Consider the following 22,124-nt stretch of genomic DNA (forward strand, 5'->3'; position numbering starts at 1 on the left):
CTATAAACACAGGCTAGTCACTGCTGTTAGATATTAATTAGTGATCTAAAGAATGAAAAAAGGCTAAGAAGAGGGTAAGCAAATTGGCAGGTGTTGGAATAAGATTAGACAACATCAGAAGATTCCGCCCCCCCCCCCAATATGGAGAAATTGTCCTGAATTCCTTCCAGTCTCTAATTTTAGTTTTGCCCTTGTGAAATTAACCATCAGAATCAGACAAAGGAATGCTCAGAAAATAAGATTTGGAGCTTTTCAACACCAACATGTTTCTTCTCTTAGCGGGAGACTTTTTGTACCGACAAAATTGCAAGTCTAGTTTCCCAAAAAGAAACTGTCTGTTGATGCTGATATCACAATCTTTCATAGACAAACGGTTTAGATCTTACTTAATACTTCCAAAGGACAAGCATCAAGATAGAGGATGAAACAAACTACGGGTGTCAAGTTTCTAAAGAAGATTTTCACTGGTGGCTTATGCCTATCCTAACAACAACATGAACAGGATCATTATTAATAATAAGAGAAAAATAAAATGATTTTTCTTCTTCTTTTCTAGTTCCAGGCCTTTAGGGGACAGTACAATCCCATTATTAATTTTTTTCTACACAGGCATTTGCGGAACTAAAATATTACATTAGGTAAATCATTTTTTTAGGATTCATATTTGTATGGTTTAGTACTTAGTTATGATATTAAGGATAAAGAATTCCACCATTATGTGACCTAATAAAATATTTACAATTCCACAAGCATTGCAAGACGCAAATTGTAAAAAAAAGGTTCTTTCTTTTCCTTCTGAATCAATTAGCCCAAAAAACTTAATATGCTATTATTCACCTCCCATTTCCTAAAGGTCAACATTCTGGCTCCATGCCAGAGATGTTTCTCTTAGATACTTAATCTTACACAGAAAATTAACCCCAGAAAATCGGGGATTTAGCTATAAAGGGTCATTCAACTAAACTGAGTGGTTTCAGATCAGCCAAATAGAACAGTTATAGTCGGTATATTTTTTTTCAAAATGAAAAACAAATTCAGGAGTCTAAATTTTCAGCAAAAGTATTGGTAGAATTGCTTCTTTGAAGAGTCCTTTTAGATGCTATTCCACCTGTATAACACAACATGTAAATATTGATAAACTTGTTCCTTCGTTGAAAAATACATGTTTTTTTTAAAGAAAAGTGTAAGCAACTCCAACCATTTTCTAAAATATGTAGCCTCCTTCTGCTTCTTTTGTTTTTTTGTATGTCATACAATAGTAATTCCATGAATTAAAAATTTACTCCTGTGTAAAACATACTCTTTCTTGCATGCTGCACATAGGATGAGTCAAGTCGCAAACACTATACACATTTTTTTATTCACATGCATGTTTAAACTTGTAATTGTTTGTTTGCTTATTTATTTTACCATTTTTGTACCTTGGACTCAGTTTAAAGATGTTGTTGTTAGTTGCGAAGTCATGTCTGACCCATCGTGACCCCATGGTCAACATTCCTCCAGGCCTTCCTCTCCTCTACCATCCTCTGGAATCCATTTCCACGCCTATTGATTCAGTGACTCCATCCAGCTACTTCGTTCTCTGCCGTCCCCTTCTTCTTTTGCCCTCAATCTTTCCCAGCATTAGGCTCATCTCCAGTGAGTCCTTCCTTCTCATTAGGTGGCCAAAGTATTTGAGTTTCATCTTCAGAATTCAAAATGGAACAAAGAAGCCAACCCTGCTCCCAAAATGAATGCCACAAAGCAATAAACTTAAGATGAAAAGCCCAGTAGAACAAAGGGATTTTGATCAGTTTACAAAACACTAAGAGGGAAGGGAGGTATCTGTTTCATTGAATATGGAATTTCAGGGCATCAGAGCCACAACAGAAGAGATCTGTTGCCTGGTCCATGTCCCCTCCCCACCCCGACCTATGGGATGCTCAGTAGGCTTTCCTGAGATGTTCTTACAGGATGGGCAGATTCAATTTTGGGAAAGATGCAATCTGATACTATTCTGTATAGGGTTTTGTAGGCAATTACCAGCATTTGGAATTGGATCCAAAAACTTACTGGGAACCAATACGGGCTACTATGTTCTGAACAGTGGTGGGTTGCCCCCGGTTCGCACTGGTTCTATAGAACCGGTAGAAAAACTGGCGGGAGGCTCCGCCCACTGACCCCAACATCATCAAAATGCTTCTGCGCATGCACAGAAGCTTCTGTGCTTGTGCAGAAGAGCGCGCGTGTGTGCAAGCTAAGTGAGCACACACGCACGGCCCCGTTGCAAACCGGTAGTAAAGGTAAGTAGAACCTACCCCTGGTTCTGAACTTCTGTATGTTCTCCAAAGAGAAGATCTTCTCCAAGATCCAGCATTTAACAATGTCTCATATGAGTGGTGAATACAGAATGAATTCAGGGGATAAAGGGGAAAAAAGGTAAGGAGATATTATATTCTCCTTACTATGGTTGTCACCATCTTCAATAGCTGGTGAGAGGCAGGGGAGGGAAATGAAGATGGTAAGAAGATTGGGGTTGGAGAAATCAGTAGGCAAACTCAAGTAAGCCTTTTAGTTGGGTTAACCAGATGGCAGGGAAATAAAGGTGGGCTATAATACTTTAATCTTTTACATTAGCTTAGTGTGTCATGAACATATCCTAAAGCCATTACGTTCCTGGTCTGGTTTCAGTTTAGCATAAGATGTGAATGCAGTCACAGAGACTTGTAAACTTGGTTTATGGCAGGATTTGGCGACATTTTGGTGGCTGCAGGCCAGCACTATTTAGTCTAAAGGCTAACGTGGATGTAGTAGCAAAACAAAATGTATGGTGCCCATCAAGCCAAGCTGAGATTTTTTTCCTTTTATAAAGAAGTTTAGGAATTTTGTTTGTAAACTATGTTCAGGCTATTTCAGGACTTAATACTAGTTATTATGCATTTCCAAGCACAGAATGACAGGAAACCCTGTTGTTTACATTCAGCAATTATGCTTTCAAATTTCAGCAGCCTGGTCATTGAAAGCTCAGAGCTCACAACAATGGGATTCAAGGTATTGTATGTGGAGCTATGACGTCACAGTTTATAACCTCAGATTTAGCAGTTAAATTTAATGGTTAAGTTTAGTGTGTGCAAATTGAGTCTATGGATTTGACACAATGTGTTGCCCTTGCCGTTATGGATATTATATCTGATAATCTTAAATAATCTCTTCAGAGAAATATGTGACATGATGTCTATTTGCTTGCATGAACAAGCTTTGATCTTAGGGAGGAAGGGCTAGGAAGGAAGCTGGCTGTCGAGAAAACCAATGTACACAAGTCTTAAAAAGTTAACTTGAATCAATGAGAACAAAATGATGGGGAATGAGAACACTAACAACTTGAAATGTTTAGGGCTAATATATGAGGTGTAAAAATCTGGCTGACTTTTTTTTCTGTATCGCTTTGCCATCTTGTGGTTATCCATATTTTTCCAGCCAAGACATGGCAGCTCAGAGACAACCTCGAAAACAAATAAGCAAGAAAAGGTTAGACGTAGTGAGTGAACAATGGGTTTAAATCATCTTAGTGATATATCACCAACAATCTAGGGGCAAGAATCCTGGTTCTTCCAGAACAGTAGGCACATTTGAGATTTTGAGAACATGTCACAGGCATGGAGGGCTTCCCATTCTCGAAGAGCAGTCATACACAATGTGGACAATCACAAAAACTTTAATTTATCAAAAGCCGAATGGATAACATTGTTCCCTATCTTATTTTCTAGATTCCTATGCAACTTGGATTGAGCCCCAGTTTATTTTTTATCTCTTGTGTAAGTTGTATATTTACAAACAAAGCACTGACTTGCCACTTTTAATTTCCGAGAATGCCTGTAGCTCTTATGTGGAAACACTATATTTCTTCTTAGAAATATGACATTGAAGGTCGGTGCTTGGATTTGTAGCATATCTATATTCTTGTATTTGATTAAAAATAAAAAAGAGGTGTTTTTTTTTAAAAAAGGAATATATTTCAAGTACAGATGCAGAGGGTGGAAGTAGCAAGGAAGTATCTGCAGGTACATTGATGCCCATAGATACAATATTAGGGATATTAGATCTATGAAATCTATGAAATTATTTTTTTATTTTAATAACTTTTATTTGAGAAACTTGATGACTTTCCCTATTTTATTGTCAAATTTAAGAATAGCCTTGCTGTATCAGGCTAAGCCTATCCCAGTTTGTAAATGGATTCAATAATCCCTGTTTAAAGGTCTCCCAATGTTGTAGACAGCAACACATATTTGTGATCAAGCAGTATTATGTTTCTAGGTCCCATGGTCATAATGCTGAATTAAAACAGCATTGTCCATCCCTCTTTTAGTTAACAGAAAACAATGGAAATTCCAGCATGAAATTTCCTGCCCATATTGTCAATCCTGCTGATATTGTCTCTATTCAGAATCTCATTGGAGATGCTATTAAATTCAGTTGTCCTGATTACAGCATGATAGGCTAAGCAACTATCTGACTCCTCCAGATTTACTGCTCCCCCTCTCAAGCATGTTGTCTGCCAATGGGAACACCATTAGCCAATCATGATACTGGAGCAGTAATAGTGAAGATTTGACATTAGGACTCTATTGGGCATTTCTAGACTCTTATTTCTCCTTTTTCTAGACCTATTCTATCGTAATGCTATTTAAAAAGGGGGAAGGGCAAAAAAGTGGACTACTGACTACGTTGCTGGCATATGTTTTTACAAGGGAGGGTACATTCTTGTTTAGGATTTCTTTTCTATATGGTCACCTATCACCAACTTGTGGATTTATCTGTCTTATCCTGAAGGCCCCCAGGTTGGTCCCCCAAGACCAGGTTGGTCCCTTTCAGTGTTACACAACTTCAGCCTGTTATCTTATTTCAGATGCTAGAAACATTATGTTCTATGGAAAGACTAGTAGAATGATGACAGAAGTTAATCAGCATCAGTCTGAAACACCAATAGATGCTTCCACAATTGGTTATTTGACTCTATCTCCAATGTCAAAATGACAAAATCTAACAGATTTTATATGCCCTGAAGCTATCACTGGATAGAATTCAGAATAAGGGAGAAAATACTAATTTAACACCAGTACAGCTAAAGAAGCCCTAAGCCTGTCTCATTCATAGACTGGGAATGAAAAGAAGGCAACATCTTGATGAAAAATGGAAAAGTGCTATTGTCAAGGACTGATTGTGTTGTGGTTCAGCGCAAGTGGGGGGCATAGCCATAATAATTTTGAAATTCTATACAAGTCTTACCTACCTCTTTCATTTATCAACATTTCCTGTACTTGGAGAAACTACTTTTTGGCAACAGTTCTTTCCAAGATGAATGAGATCTATTTGTAGACTGTTGATAAATGGTTTAACTAACGGTAGCAGCTTTTTATTGTAGAACAGTATCTGGTTCTTACTAAACATGTTGAATTAAAAATCCCATAAACACCAGCCAGTTTTCAGCTAGTGATGTAAACACACAGTTTCAAATGGTTTGTTAAACACGCTAAATAGATGTCGTACACTTTCCAGATAATCACCAGCACAAGAACATTGCTAGTGAAATGCAGGGATTATTGACAGATGAATATGAAGCAAACCCAGGTTGCACAACACCATACCTGGAGTTGTTTCTCGCAAAGCAGAAACAGAGTGGTACAGATCAGCATATTCTGAAATATTTTTCAGGCACCTTCATTGCTCTGGTGTTGATGACTGAAGCACAGCGAGACTGAATTAATTCACCTCTCCCTCATTTTACATGCTTCGCATAGTTGTCTGCTTAATTTATTCCTGACCCTCCCCCCCCCCCAAAAAAACCCCAGACAGTCTGACCTTCTCTTCTTTGTTATCCTTTCTTGTAAAATCCCTTTTTATGAGGAGGGAAGTACTTCAAGAGGATTGAGAGTTAACTTATTTTCATTGGGTGGGAGAGGGGAAACCAAGCAGCTGAATCAGAAGGTCGGTTGAAGATGATTTGTCTGAAATTAACTGTTGTTTGGCTAACTCAGTCCTTACAACTGATTGCAATGTTAATTTATGGCTGGATGAGAAAAGTTTTTGATTTCCTTGTCTTTGCCCCCCTCCCTCCCTCCCTCCCGCCCATGGATCCTACATTCTTGCTTCCGAACATCAAAAAAGGCAAACACAAGAGTTATTTGTTAGCAAAAGGAGCTGCTATCATGAGCTGCTTCTTTGTTTTTGGGACTGATGCAGCGATTGCCTTCCAGTTTGGGGGTGGTGGTGGAGCGGGTGGGGTGGAGAGTGGCTTAAACTTAATCATATTCACATGACAAACCATAAATAAAGGAAAAACGAATACTGAAAAAAAAAGAACCTCTCAGAAGTCGGAGCGAGCAGCTTGTCCACAGTTACAGGGAGGGGGAGAGGGAGGGAGGGAAGGAGAGAGAGAGAGAGAGAGAGAGAGAGAGAAGCTGTCAGACTTAGGGGAGGGCGCAGCTTTTCTCAGACGTTTGAGTTTTAACCCCATTGGAGACGCCGGTCCGGTAAGAAGGCAAAAAGGCTGTGGGTAGCTTGCAACAAAAGGCTCGGGACTTCCCTCTTGGCGTCTCTCAGGGTTCGAGGCGCATTACATCCTCCGCAGGAAACAGGTTTTCCTCTTTTGCGGCTGCCACCCCCCCTCCCCTCCCCTCCCCTCCCCAATTGCACAGCCAAGGAACCTCATGCTCTGTGCAGAGCGACAGCCCAGGAGGCAGGATGGTTCTGCGGGATCGGCGAGGCGCTAACCTGGTACCGTCACCGGATCGCGGCCGTGTTTTCCACCTCTTGGTGGTTTCCCTGGTGCTCCCGGTGCTCGGGCGTGGGCTGAAGGTGCAGCGCAAGTTCGTCTCGCCCACCGCCACTAACAACTTCGCTCTGGATGGGTCGGGCGGCAGGATCTACCTGGCGGCGGTCAACCGGCTTTATCAACTCTCGGCTCCCAACCTGACACTGGAGGTGGAAGAGCAGGTGGGCCCCAAGGAGGACAACCCCTTGTGCCACGCTCCCCAGCTGCCCCAGGCGTCCTGCGAGCACGCCAAGAAGCCGACCGACAACTACAATAAGCTGCTGCAGCCGGACCCGGAGCAAGGCATCCTGGTGGTCTGCGGCTCGGTCTATCAAGGCTTCTGCCAGCTGCGGAGCATGGAGAACATCTCGGTGGTGGCCGTCCCGTTCCCACCTCGGACAGGTGGTGGAGGAGGAGAAGGGGGCGACCAGGTCACGGTCTTCCCCAGCATGCTCAACGTGGCGGCCAACCACGCCAACGCCTCCACCGTCGGTTTGGTGCTCAAGCAATCCGGGCAAGACACGAGGCTTTTGGTGGCCGCCACTTACACGGGCTTGGGCAGCCCGTTTTTCCCGCGCAACGCCAGCCTGGAAGATCACCGTTTCGAGAACACGCCCGAGATCGCCATAAGGGCTCTCAACGCCCGCGGGGACCTGGCCCGGCTCTTCACTTTCGACATCAACCCGTCCGACGACAACATCTTCAAAATCAAGCAGGGCGCCAAGGACCGGCACAAGCTCAGCTTCGTCCGCGCCTTCCTCCACCGGGGAAGCCAAAGCGCGTCGTCCTCTCGCCCGGAAGGGGGCGCCTCCGGAGGCCGGAGTTCTCCAGCGGGACCGGGGGGCCCCTATTCGTCCCGGGGATCCCAGGCTGCCAAACCCGGCCGAGCACCGGCCGCTTTCCCGCCTTTGCCTCAGGGCACCCCGCTTAGCCGCCCGTCGGCCTCCTACGCTTACTTGGCCCTCAACAGCGAGGCGAATGCGCGCGAAAAGGAGAGCCACTCGCACAGCCTCTTGGCTCGCATCTGCTTGGGGGACCCGGCTGAGACGACCCCTCTCAATAGCAGCGGCGGCGGCGGCGGCGGCGGCAATGGAGAGACCAAAAAGTTGACCGAGTCTTACATTCAAATGGCGCTACAATGTAGCCACCCCGGAGCCGGCGGGGTCACGCCGGGAGTCTCCACCGGGGATCTCTTCAACAGGCTGGTCTCCGTCTTTCCCGCTCGCGCCGCCCTGCAGGTGGATCCCGGGAGTCCTCCTTCGCCCCAGCCGGAGGAGCTGCTCTTCGGGGTGTTTGAGAAAGCTGCCTCCCCGGGTGCCGGGCTTGGCGGTCGACAGGCTCCTCAGCCCTCGGCGCTCTGCGTCTTCCGCTTCGCGGAGATCGAGGACGCTATCAGGGTGGCCAGAAACTCGTGCTTCGTGGCTCCGGACGCCGACCTGGTCACTGTGCTGGACAGCGTCGTGCAAGGGACCGGGCCTGCCTGCGAGAAGAGGAAAATCCAGGTAAGGACAGGAAATCCAGGAGGGCAGAAAAACCTCTCAGCGATCTGGGGTTTCTTCTCACTAAAGTAGCGTGGGACAAATTGACCAGCCTGGCTGATGCTTGACCTTTATGATCCGTTGCCTGGGTGTGTGGATCAAGCTAAATAGCGGTTTTTGCCTAAGTGGGCAAGCTGTTGTGGTTTATAAATCGTAGTCTGTGGTTTGTATGTCCCAACCTAGTGGTTTATTCAGTAAATAAATAGATTAGGCAAACCATGGCTTAATGAGATTCAAGGCACTTTCTGGAAAGTACTACTAAGGACAACCGTTGGTGATGAATCTGAAAGTAGGGCTAAGAAATGTTCCCCAAATTTTGGAAAATCCTCCAATAGTGATGAACTTCCCTCAGAGACTGGAAGATGCTGAACAAATATGGAAGACACTAAATTGGGAAAGGATAGACTAAACCTCCAAGGCAAGTTTCTGGCCTGTTTTAGAATCAGAGAATCAGATCTCCAAGTTTTAGGAAGCTAGCCTTTGGATGAGTTATAGGGAAAATTTCCAAAGGAAAAATTGTGTGGGCCTTTGATAAAAAACAACAACCTAAGAGTAAACTGTTAAGTTTATTATTGTATGAATTTTTTGAATCAGAGTCTACAAAAGTTTATTTATTAATAAATTTCTTTGACCTTGAGGTGCCACAAGATGCTTGGTTATTTCAGAAAGCTTCTGTGGTTAGCTCCTAAAATTGTATTCGAGACTTACCTGATCATAAGATCAGAACTGGAAAACATACAGAAGAGGGCAGCCAAAGCAATCAAAATACTGAAACACCTTCCATCTGGAGCAAGCAGTTTAGAGAAAAGATTGGGACCACAATAGAATTGTGCTTAGTGTGGAAAAATGTTTTCCTTTCTTTTCATTTTGGTCATGGAAAACAATACCGGACTAAAAAAGGAGGGTTATTAAGCAGTAGGTATTTTTTAAGTGGTTGTGTGAGTTCTTAGCACAATACTATCTGTGATGATTTAAAGACATTATTATGGGCATTTTTCAGAGAATGAATCTAAGAGATAACTCCATGTTCAAGGTAAGCTACCCACAGTTACTTTGGATAGTGAGATGGGTGGTATATAAATTCAATCAATCAATCAATCAATCAATCAATCAATCAATCAATCCAAGGCTTGAAGGATGACTGGTGCTTTCAGAACCTGCTTGTAAATTGCCAGAATGTATCTGCCTGATTATATGCTAGTATTCTGGGATGTAAATATTGGGAAGTTTTGGCTCAACTGATATTGATGAGTGATGACAGCTGCCCCCAGTCAGGGGATGCTGTAGTTGAATTTTAGCAACATTTGGAGAGCCACGGTTTTCTTATCTTTGTCTTAAGGCCATGTTAAGTATTTACAAAATGCATATTAGATTGTGTAAATATTTACCACAAATATTTTGGGAGTTTTATTTAGTTCATGAAAGCCAGGGTCATATATTGGTGAAAGTATTAGACTAGGATTGGGAAGTTTATAAGCTAGACCTGTTGGTGTTAGTTCTCATTGTTTCTTCTCAGCAGCTGATGTTGAAGGCTTACTGCCTGTAATTCAGACATAATATTCAGCCATTGAGGCTTTAACTATAAAGGTTGCAAAACTGTCTTCCATGCAGTTTGTCTAGTTTTGTTTTAAAGCCAGTTGGTGACCCTTACCATACTTAATGCCAGCAAATACTGCAATACAATTTTGCATTGTTTAATGTTGTGCTTCCATTTATCAGTCCTAAATAGCTCTGCATTTAGTTTTAATGGCATTTAATACTAACATTATGAAAGATAGAGAAAAAAAGTCTAATTATGCATTGAATAATTTTATATTCATCCGGCATCTTCCCCCAAATCACCTTTGCTCCCAGTTAAAAATCTCCAAATATTTCTTCCTTGCAGGGACATGTTTCAGCTCCACAGTATATTTTTATAGCCATAGATTTATAGAATGGTACCACAGTTATGCAACCTCCTTATAATTCTTTGTGTGGAATTCACTTCGTTTCTTTTGCAGAAGTTACTTTGGATTGAAATTTTCATTGAGATATTATTCATTCATTATTATCCATTAGTCCATGATTATTGCTGTCAGTTACTGCACACCAGGCCCCATTAATGCTGAGTTTACTGCACCAAGACAATCACTTTGCACATTGAATTATATTTGCCATTTTAAGACTCCTTCAACTAGGAGAAACCATTGTGGAACTCATTGCAACCCCTTTTTCATTTTACATCCGGAATAAATTATCATTACAGTATAAGATCACTTAGTTATTTTATTGTCCCAAAGGTGCTTTTGGGGACAACCATGAGCTGGATCACTGAGAATCTCCATAGACAATTATCTTAATGTATTTACCTAAATTATCATTTATATTTTTTTAAATTTCCAAAATCTACTTGGTATTTCTCTTCAATGTGAAATTTTTCATTTAACTGTATTGTTCTTTAGCAAGTTATCAACTGATGACTACACCTGTTCTCTTAATATAGAGTTTTGTCAGCAGCTTTTGATGGTGGAATTTATTAAAGGCTTTCTAAAAGTTGTAATTGACTGATTTGATTGTGTGCCATCAAACTGTTGTCAATTCTTAGTGAGTACATCAATTATTTCCATGATAATGTATCCCTAACTTGAACTTTCAGGGCTTCAAACAGCCAAATATAGGTCATAAATAAGTTAAAATCTATGCAGAGCTGATGAATTTAAAAACTATACCTATATATAAAACTGATCTGAGATGGTCTGACCTTTCGAGAGCAATGCCAAAAGGATTGTCATACTTCTCCAAAAGGTTTAGGCTGCTGTATTTGTTTAATGATACTGACCAAAAACCTGGAATGTTTTTCAGCAGCTGTCTGAGCAAACATTGTGGCAGTTTAAGGAACATATTATTGGAGACAATTAGGAATCTAAATTTTGGGATATCAGAGCCCTGTTCCCCTTTAGGATTTTACATAAAACACCAAGGAGATCAGAAAAGATAGCAAATAAACATTCTCTAGGACATTCCTCCCCATCACAAAGGCACAGGCAAAGGCTATGGTAAACTATCAAGCACAGCAGCATAATTATCTGCTGCAGTCTCAGTTATGTCAAGGCACTTTTGACAAACAAGGAAGGGATCTGTTTTGCTTGCTTTTCATCATAGCATACAATTGAGTAATAATATTATCCATACACAAATCAAATTAGATGTCTGCAGTGTGTATCCTGAATTTATTTACATGTCTTGCTGTAAAATGATGTGGAATGGGGAAAAGGTCTAATAAACATTTTGAAACTGACACCCTTAATTCTGGGGCCATGAACACTTTTCATGTGCCTATCCTTCATCTGCTATAAAAGATAGAATTTCTGGAGAAGATCACAATCTAAGATGTAAATTATCCATATTTATAGCAGCAACTTGGTTTGGCAGGAAAGTTTGAGCATATAGTATCTGTTAGAATAATGCTGCTAGTGTGCTTGTTGACAAATTTTAAAAAGTGTAAAAGGTTAATGAGATAGGATTTGCATGTTAGCTTCTATGTAGCAGAATTTGTCTTATTTATGCTTTCTTACGGTAGCTACTGGATCTGGGCTGAGAAACACTAGTTGGTATGAAAGAAATATAGCGAAGTCTAGCTGACAGTTGACTAGTGGTCATCCAGATTTTTGCAGTTCAGATTTGGTAATCCTGTGCTTGATTTATGATTCTGTAATACCATAATATTTTCTACTATTTTACCTGGAAGTTAATAGACCTGAAGTTAGTCTTTGACTTACCACAGTTCATTTAGTGACCATTCGAAGTTACAGTGGCACTGAAAAAGTGACTTATGACCATTTTTCACACTTACGACTGTTGCAGCATTCCCATGGTCAAAATTCAGACGCTTGGCAACTGACTCATATTTGTGACGGTTGCAGTCTCCCGGGGTCACGTGATCACCTTTCATGACCTTCTGACAAGCAAAGTCAATGGGGAAGCCAGATTCACTTAACAACCATGTTGCTAACTTAACAATAGCAGTGATTCACTTAACAAATGTGGCATGAAAGGTCGTAAAATGGGGCAAAGTTCACTTAACATCTGTCTCGTTTAGCAACAGAAATTGTTGGCTCCATTGTGGTTGTAAATCAAAGATTACGTGTAATATACTGCAGTAGCCTGTGATCCCTTCCTATGTGTATCCTATAAATATGATGTGGAGTGGACATCATATTTATATGGTACACCGCAGCTACATCGTTCTCTGGTACTTTGCTTATTGGCACAGACTAAAACGTACATCTGCTTCATATTTGGGCACATGGTAAATATTTAGTAACTTTGCACAATGCAATACACAGAGTATTTTTTTTAGAAAAATGGGACAAACATGCATACCTTTTCCTTACCGATGGATATTCATACAGTATTCAGTGACCCTGGATATAGTGTGAAATTCAGAGAAACTTATTTTCAATTTATTACGGAGCAAAATATACAGCATTGGGAAGTTTTTTTTGCACATAGATGCAAAAAAAAAATGTTCCTTGGCTTTTATTAGGACTCTTTTTTTTCCATGTTCTTTGTCCCAAGGGAACTAGTTGTGGCTCAGAGTTATGTCTCCCCCTTCCTCATTTTTGGTTAGTCCTTATTGCACTGACGCTGAAGAAAGACAGCTCTGGGAACATGCGTTCCCTTACACATATTTCCTTCCCACATCCTCAGCCTGCACATTCCTGCAATGGACAGCATTGGATGTATGAAATTCAGAGAGAAGGGACATAGGGTGCCTTGTTTTATTGCTTTCAGGGTGAAAGTTTACTAGTACTATAATTTGTTACCAAGCTGACATAAATGGTAATGACAACTGCATATATCTATTCCCATTTTAAAAAGTTAAAAGTCAAGTCACAATAAGGTTGTTTTGTTTTCTTCTCTTCTGGGAAAGATGCATAGCATGGTTTTTTGTTTTTTGTTTTTTTCTTCTGGGAAAGATGCAGAGCACATTTTTTATCTTAAGGGATCTTAAAACATCTGCCTGATTTCACAGCTAAGATAGACCAAGAACGCTTGGTGTCTGCTAAGAGTATCAAAAAGGTTTTCTGTGTTACCAAAATACATTTGGCATGGTGGCTTTGATGTTATGGCCTTGTTGTAATAATTCATAGATCAACTTTAATAAGATCCAAGTCCAGATTTTAAGCAGCCAAAAACAAAATCATTTTGACAACAGAATGTTGCATCAGTTAATTCCTTAAGACCGAATAGATTAAATATTGCTCTTCTTTGCAATCACGTGACCTACTGTAATAATTTTTAAGTGGATATTTGGTTTTTTACAGTGGTTGAACTGTTTACTGCTGGAACCAGACATCCAGTTTTTTGTAGAGTTTAGCTTTTGAAATGAGCTGAAAGTGAAGAGAAAGATTTAATGAAAGTTTATATTTTCATTATCTGATTTCTAATTATGAATCTATAGTTGTCATGTCTGTAACAGATATATTAATAGGTAGGCAGTGCTTTCATTTTAAATATATTTCATTAGGACATGCTCATTTAGGACTGAAGGCAAAGATGAGAGCTAAGAGTTTTTGGGATCAAGAAGATCATATGCTTATAATCTGCTTCTGTAGCTTTTCCCCCTCCCCCAAATGTCCTATATTTCAATATGAATCAATCGATATGAAGTGAGGTACCTGGAAAAATTCTAGAGCAAATCATAAAATTAACCTGTAAACACTGGAAACTGGTGTAGCTAGAAGACAGTGTTTAGTTCACACTTTTGCTCAACAGTGGGTTTAATTTAAAGTATCTCCAACAGTTAGCTATCCAATGTCTACTCAAATACACCCCGTGAAGAGGATCCTACTACCTCTCTGAGTAATACTTAACTGTTCTTACTGTTCAGGGGTTGAGAGCCCTTCCTTTCAGTTTGAATCTCCCTTTGTGTAACTTTAAAAAATTATTCTTGTACTCTGGGGTGACAACATAGGTTTAAACCTTCTTCAGAGTGACCTCCTTTTAGCTACTTGAAGAATGCTATCATATCCCCTTCGGGTTTCTCTTCTGAAAGCTAAATATATTCTATTTCTTCAACCTCTCTTCACTGAGCTTAGTTTTAATCCCCTGATCATCCTCAAAGTCCTGTTTTGAAATATTCTCATTTTTCCAAATTCTTCTTAAAATGTGATATTAGAGCTGGACATAATACTTGGTACAGATGCCCAGTGCAGAATAGGATAGAATAGTTACAGTGTACATCTGTTAATATGGCCTTAAATTTTGTCTTTTTTCCACCATATTGTAATGCTTGTTCATATTCAATTTGTATTCACCTGTCATTTCCACAAATTGTGTTTTCACGGCCAAATTCCACAGTCCAGGACTGAATCGTGCACCCTACTTGGCAGATCATTCTAATTTGATGAAGAACCATTGATAAACTGTCTTTGAATATGAGGTCAAACCATCCACTTACTGTCATGCCATCTAGCTCAAATTTAATTGGATTGCTCAGAATCAGAATATCATGGAGTACTTTGTCAAATTATTGCGAAAATCAAGATACATTAGGCTGTTATACTGCATGTACTGTATATATGCTTATGAAAAAATTACCTGATCAAAACCTGAAATTAGGATATTTAATATTGTAGATTTTGTGAAAGATTGTTTCTTGGAGTTTCATTTTCTGTAGTATTTGTATCATGTTTATCTTTGAAGTCATGAACAATAGTTTATATTTTGCATTTCTTTTATCCTCATATCAGCCAGAAAGATTAGGCTACATTAAAAAAATAGGTCCTAGTTCAAGCAGTAAGACTTCTGGGCAGTAAATAAAACCCAGATCTTCCTAGTCTTAGTCTAAAACTATCTATTGCATCACACACAGTCCAAGCTTATTATCTTATTTAAGCTTGAAATTAGCTAAAAAAGCCCAACTTTTTAAAAGAATTCTCAAATATCCTCCATGATAGTATTCCAAATGACATGCTGAAATTAACATTAAACATAGGGTAATAGCCTGCTGATCATCTTAATAGCATTTTGAAACAAGTAATAGTTGTTTTGCTATTGGTGATAAAATGGCATCAAATAGAAGGGTTTTTCTCCATTTGCATATTTTGTGATAAAGGAAGGTTTAGCTTATTTACTTGATTTTGGATAACCTATGTGACAACCTAGCTCTTTTAAGGTCTATACTGCTGGGAAAGGTAGAACAAAAGAGAAAAAGTAGAATCACTAGCAGCAAGATGGATATATCAGTTAGAGTGGCAATGGGTAAACCATTGGAAGTTCTGAAGAGCCAAGTGAATGAGAGATGGCCCTGGAGAAAGTCTCTGTGTTTGCTGAGAGTCAATATTGACTCGTTGGCACATATTTGAAGACAAGATGATCTATAGCTTGCAAATGTGTAATCATGTTTGAATTGTACGCTTAAAAATAACATCTAGATTAATCTAAGAAATGGCATGAGTAACATGCATTCAGCAAAAGATTAACATGGTTTCCTATTTTGTTTCATATATAAAAGTTTTATTAAGACATTATTCATTTCAGTATTATTTAATATTAATGTTAATCTAGTTACTGAAGCAGATAATGTCGCTTTAAGAGCTGTGGTGGCACAGTGGTTAGAATGCAGTATTGCAGGCTAATTCTGCTGACTGCTGGCTGCCAGCAGTTCAGCAGTTCAATTCTCACTGTTGTGATTTCCCCTTGATTTTTTTTTTTTTTTTAGAATCAAAAGTAGTTCGCTGGGGGAAGAGACTCTTAGTTTTTGGAGTCACTTTTTACTAGTGTAGGAAGTTAGCACCCCTCTCCTAGCAAAATGAAATATTCTAGGAAATATTAAAAAGGCAGAATATTATATTTTCCCTAAAGGAGAAACGTGTTTCTAAAGACATAAACTCAGAGCCTCAACCCTAATCCTAACCCTAGCATATATTTTGGTGCCAAGCTGTCTACAAGACAAAAGGCTGGGCCAGCTTATCTACAAAACAAAAGACCTTCACCCTCAGGACATGATCGGATTAGCCCTCACTCAAAATCCACACCTGGACAAAGCCATTAAGCCATAATAGGAATTGCCCAAAACCCTTTCAGAACACAACCCTCTTCATTATATCATCACCCAGCAAGATTCAACCAAGCCTGGGACTCAAGAAAACCATGTGTTCACCATTAAAACAATCTTTCCAAACAGCCTCCATGTTTCCAGTGTCTTTCTCCCCACTTGGAACTGAACCCAGATGGACATTTCTTCCAACACTAGTCTCTCTCAAACTACTTTTCCATTTGTAAGAAAAACAATGCAAGTCTCTCTATCCGTTCCCTGGAGTCTGGAAGCACAGCTCTGAAGGATCTTTTTTCTTTTTTTAGCTAAAGGAAGAAAAGGATAAAGTCAGTCTTCTGTATTATTTCACTAATGAAACTAGCAGTTTTCTACAGCTGATTTTTTTTAACCGTGGAAAAGTTTGTCGTTTATATATAGAAAAGCCCTATACAAGCCTAAAAATTGCTTTATTTATATAAGTGTTGTAGGTTTTCTGTGATATGTTATTAAATATATAGATCATCCTTTATAGTAAAATCTGTAGCCTTAAAACTACTTTCTGAAGTGGCTAACTTGAAAGTAGATTGCATGGATATTAATGGGTCATATTCCCATGTGTGTTGGTAGGCAATAGAAGTGACTTTGATGTCTTTGAAACAACACTCATAAAATCAAATGTAAAAACAGAATGATGTATCTCTGCTAGTTGTCATATCAGTTAACATTGTTTGACAAATAGATACTTTCATATTGTATTTTGCACCTATCAGAATTATCTTAATAGATATTCTATAAGTTTAGCATAATGGGCTTCTGATAGAACAGAAAAACAAAATGAGATACGACAAAGCAATTATTTTTTAGCATGGAATGATGAGAGCCATTTTTAAAAAATCGTTTCAGGATCTGATAGATCCTAAAGAGGTTTGGTTTTAGCTCTACTAAACATTTTAGGTCATGCAAACCAGTAGTGGATTCCACTTACCTTCACTACTGGTTCATAACTGTAAGCGCACGTGGCGCTTCTGCGCATGTGCAGAACTTTTGCACTTGTGCAGAGCATCTGTGATGACATCTGGGTGGGTGGGTGGAGCTTCCCGCCACCGCCACTACTGGTTTGCCCAAACTGGGACGAACCGGTAGTAACCCACCACTGATGCAAACATTGAACATTCTTTAAAGTCTGATACTATTGGTTGACCAATATAGCATACTGCCATGGGTGAAATGCTCCTGGTTCGGACCGAATCGCCCGGTCTGATAGCGATGGAGGCGGGTGGTTCAGAGAATCGGTAGCAAAAATCCCTGCCCCCCCATTGCCCAGCTGAGCTGCGCAATCATCAGAGGCTTTTTTTTAATTTTTAAAAGCATTTTTTCTACAACCTCTTTGGCCAAAAAAATGCTTTTAAAAGTAAAAAAAAAAAGCCTCTGATGATCGCACGGCTCAGCTGGGATCATTAGAGGCTTTTAAAAAAAAGCCTCTGCCGATCAGGCAAGTCAGCTGGGATCGTCAGAGGCTTTAAAAGCATTTAAAAAAAAAAAGTTGGCCATGCCCACTCAGTCATATTACCTCCCCACCACCACCACCAAGCCAGGCCCACAGAACCAGTAGTAACAAATTTTACATTTAACCACTGCATACTGCACTCCAATTCTGTATTAGAACCAGTTTGATGTAGTGGTTAAGGCAACAGTTAAAACTAGAAGATTGTAAGTGCTGGTCCTGCCTTAGGCACAAAGCCAGTTGCGTGACCTTGGGCCAGTCATTCTCTCTCAGTCGTAGGAAGGAGGGAATGACAAATCACTTCTGAAAAATCTTGCCAAGAAAACTGCAAAGATTTGCCCAGGCAGCCAGGAAGCCAATACTGATTCAAAGACACATATACACAAACAATTCTCTGTTACAGTTTTGTATACTGAATATGTGCTATTTTCGACTCCTAGTAGTCTCACAGCTAGAAAGATGAATAGAGAGATCTTGTGTATTACTCAACATCATTTTTGATTATTTCATTTTGGTAATAATAAATTGTCAATATAGTTTTTAGTAAAGCACTTCCTCGATATATTGAGTAGTTCTAGCATTTCAGAGGCTATAAGGCAGTGGTGAAATGTAAAATTTGTTACTACCAGTTTTGTGGGTGTGGCTTGATGGGGGGGTAATGTGACTGGGTGGGCATGGCCAACTTTTTTTTTTACTTTTAAAAGCATTTTTTTCTACAACCTTAAGAGGTTGCAGAAAAAAATGCTTTTAGAAGCCTCTGACGCTCAGGCAACTCAGCTGAGATCGCCAGACGCTTTTAAAGGCAATTTTTTTTTCTACAACCTTTTCGGCTGAAGAGGTTGTAGAAAAAAAATGCCTTTAAAAATGCTTTTAAAAGCCTCTGACGATCCCAGCTGAGCCGCACGATCATCAGAGGCTTTTTTTTTTTTTTTACTTTTAAAAGCATTTGAGATTGTAGAAAAAATGCTTTTAAAAGTAAAAAAAAAAGCCTCTGATGATGGGCGGGGGGGGGGTCAGGGATTTTTGCTACTGGTTCTCCGAACCACCCGCCACCATCGCTACCAGATTGGGCGATCTGGTCCGAACTGGGAGCATTTCACCCCTGCTATAAGGGGTTTGATTGATAGCAAACACTATGGATAACAAGTGTTTTAAATTCTGTATTGCCGTTCAAACTTTCTATGTGTACTTTTTTTGGTAAAATCTAAGAAGTTTTAAAATGGTTCCCTTAACAGTTGATTAATTATGATCCATAATAAATATTACCAACCATTTTAAAATAACTATTGCTCCAAAGAGTTATTTTGTGATGAGAAGAAAAATCACATGTAAATATTTTGTTTCCCAGTAAACAAATATCTGCTAAAAATTGCTTAAAAAAAAAAAAGGATTGCTCCAATTATTGCAAAATTGCTCTCATCCTGCACATCAACAAGGTTCTGCTTAAAATGATATAATTTCTAGCACCAACTATCAAAAGGGAATTACCAGATGTCTAAGCTGGCTTCCGAAGATATCATAGCACTCGCAACCATATTGCAAATCTGCCCTGGATCTTTGAAAAATATCATGAATATCAAAAGATCATTTATATTTGCTTCTTGCCTACAAGAAAGCCTTCTATTGCGATGAGCATGAGAAGCTATGGAGAGCCCTACAAGACCTGGGGGTACCAGCACATCTGGTCAAGTTGGTGCAAGAACTGTACACAAATCAGGAAACCACTGTGTGAACACCATAGGGAGACACTGGTTGGTTTAAGATAAAGAAAAGACGGGAACAAGGTTGCATTCTCTCCTCTTTCTTATTCGACCTGTATGCCAAAATGATCATGAGGAAGCTAGATCGTAAAGAATCAAAAATTGGGGTAAAGATTGGTGGAAGTAACATCAACAATTTTCAATATGCTGATGATATAACCCTACTCTCAGAAACCAAAGAAGGCCTGAACATCTGATCAAAAAAATTAAAGAAGAAAGTTAGAATTTTGGTCTCTATTTGAACATCAGAAAGATCAAGCTTGTGACCACTGCAAAGAAGGGAAACATCAAAATAGAAGCTGATGAAGAGATCGAATGTGTGGAAAAATTCACTTTCCTAGGATTGCAGATAGCGGTGAATGCAGAAATAAAACATCAGATTGCACTGTGTCACACAGGAATGATGCACATGAGCCAAATATGGAAAAGTAAGGACATCAGCCTGGCAACCAAATACAGGTTAGTTTACTCTATTGTGTTTCCTGTAACTGCCTATGGTTGTGAAAGTTGGACCTTAAAAAAAAGCAAAACAGGAAGAAGATGGATTTGCTTAAACCGGAGAAGGGTCCTGCATATTCCTTGGACAGCAAAGGTGACTAACAAGCAAATACTGGAGCACATAACACCAGACATGTCACCAGAAGGCAAAATCACAAAACTGTGTCTGACTTATTTTGGCCATGTCACGTGGCAGAATTCATTGGAGAAAGCAATTATGTTTGGAAGAGTTTGCCATCAAAGAACATAGTGGCTGGACACCCAAAGAAATAGTGCAAGATTGGAAGATGTGGAGAGAACTGGCCCATAGAATCACCAAGAGTCGGACACAACTGAATGGATAACATCATAATCATCAAACCAATACCAAACCACCATAGTGAGAAAAGCATAACTTTAACATCAAACAACCTGGGTATTTTCTCCTTCAAAAAAATTAACCATTAACTTATCAGTCTGTTTAAATTATTTAAGTGGAAGCAACATAGACATCCCTCTCAAAATATATGAGTCTTGATGCAAAGTTCATTCATATATTTAACACCCACCAATTTACTAATTTATCAGAATATTTACCATTCAACTCTACTGCTTAATCAAATTGAAATAAAGCTTATTGATAATCATTAAAAAAAACCTTGAAATACATAATGACATATATTCAAATTCCAATAAATCAATTCCTTTAATTTTATGATTTTGTTTTAGTAGACATGCTAGAACTTCCAATATTACATTAAAAATTACATGTGATAAAAAACATCCTTGATGAATTCTGTGTTTCATTTTAATTATTAATGAAATAATCCTATTAATAATTTCCTTACATGAGGAAAAGGATTAAGATACTAAATTATAATACATGAAATAAATTATATAAGAAATCTTAATTTATGCAACCGTTGTACCAAAGACATGATTTAAACCATATCAAAAGCTTTTTCTGCATCCATTGAAGCTAACATGACAGATTCATGTGTATCAGCATAAAAGGCTACTACATTAACCAGAAACCTTGAAACCCTTTTTTAAAAAACCTTTTAAAATCATAGCATCAAAATCTAAGAGGGATATTGGGCAGTAACTTATTAACTGAAGAGGATCTTTGCATCTTCAAAGTTACAATGATAAAAGCTGCAAAGTATGAAACTGGCAGGTTTTTATTTTACAAATGTCTTATGAATTATTTAAAGAAATATAACAACTATTTTCTCCTTTATTTTTTATACCATTGTATAATTAATTTATCTGGTTTAGAGACCTTTCCAGATTTTATCATATCAGTAATATAGATTTCTTGAGATATAAGAGATGCAACCATTACTCCTGACTATAAATCAGAAATTTCTTGAGAAATCCATTTATTTATTTGCAGTCAAACATAAATATTTTTTAAAAATGTATACATAGCAATAATATTGCTTAAATTTTAAAATTAATTTAAAAACACATGGAAACAAACAAGGCATAGCCACTGTATGCATCCAAATAATATAATAAAAGTAATAAGAAATTGTCATTTTAGCTCTGTAAAAGTAACTAGCCAATCCAGTCTTAGGACATGATTAAGCCCATTGACTTCTAATGACAATTACCACGGAGCTGAACCTGGCCACGTTTCTGTCAAATTTTTCTCTTTTAAGAACTGCACAATCTTAGCCTTGGTTCAAACCCGAACATCTAACAAGAATGGATGAAGTAATTTTGGTCATGTTCCTGACACAGTGGGAAATCCTGAAAGACTTACATATTACATTTTTAAAAAATCTCTCTGACACACGTGTAAAATATAATTTCTATAGAATTCACCAAACTGAATATAAATTTCTTTATAATTAGTGTGATTTGTCCCTAAGGAATTTATCAAAGATATTATTTATTTTGTTTCAAATAATTCGTCAGATAAGCTGACCAGAATCACCTTGTACGGGAGATGGGGGCATAAAATTTTTAATAAAAATAAAAATAATAAAATAAAAATAATTGTTCAGGAGGCAAGAAGCAACCCCAC

General features: G+C 38.9%; 1 protein-coding gene across 1 annotated transcript in view; it reads left to right on the forward strand.

Annotated features, from left to right (window-relative positions):
• Positions 1-3,684: 3,684 nt before the first annotated feature.
• Positions 3,685-22,124, forward strand: part of PLXND1 (plexin D1) — a 179,103-nt gene continuing 160,663 nt past the window's right edge. The window contains exon 1 of the mRNA XM_034431590.3: positions 3,685-8,295. Within this exon, the coding sequence (XP_034287481.2) occupies positions 6,724-8,295 (1,572 nt within the window). The 5' untranslated portion in view covers positions 3,685-6,723. The remainder of the gene's footprint in view (positions 8,296-22,124) is intronic.

Source organism: Pantherophis guttatus, chromosome 2, assembly GCF_059756535.1.
Source record: "Pantherophis guttatus breed Tessera chromosome 2, ASM5975653v1, whole genome shotgun sequence".
NCBI lineage: Eukaryota > Metazoa > Chordata > Lepidosauria > Squamata > Colubridae > Pantherophis > Pantherophis guttatus.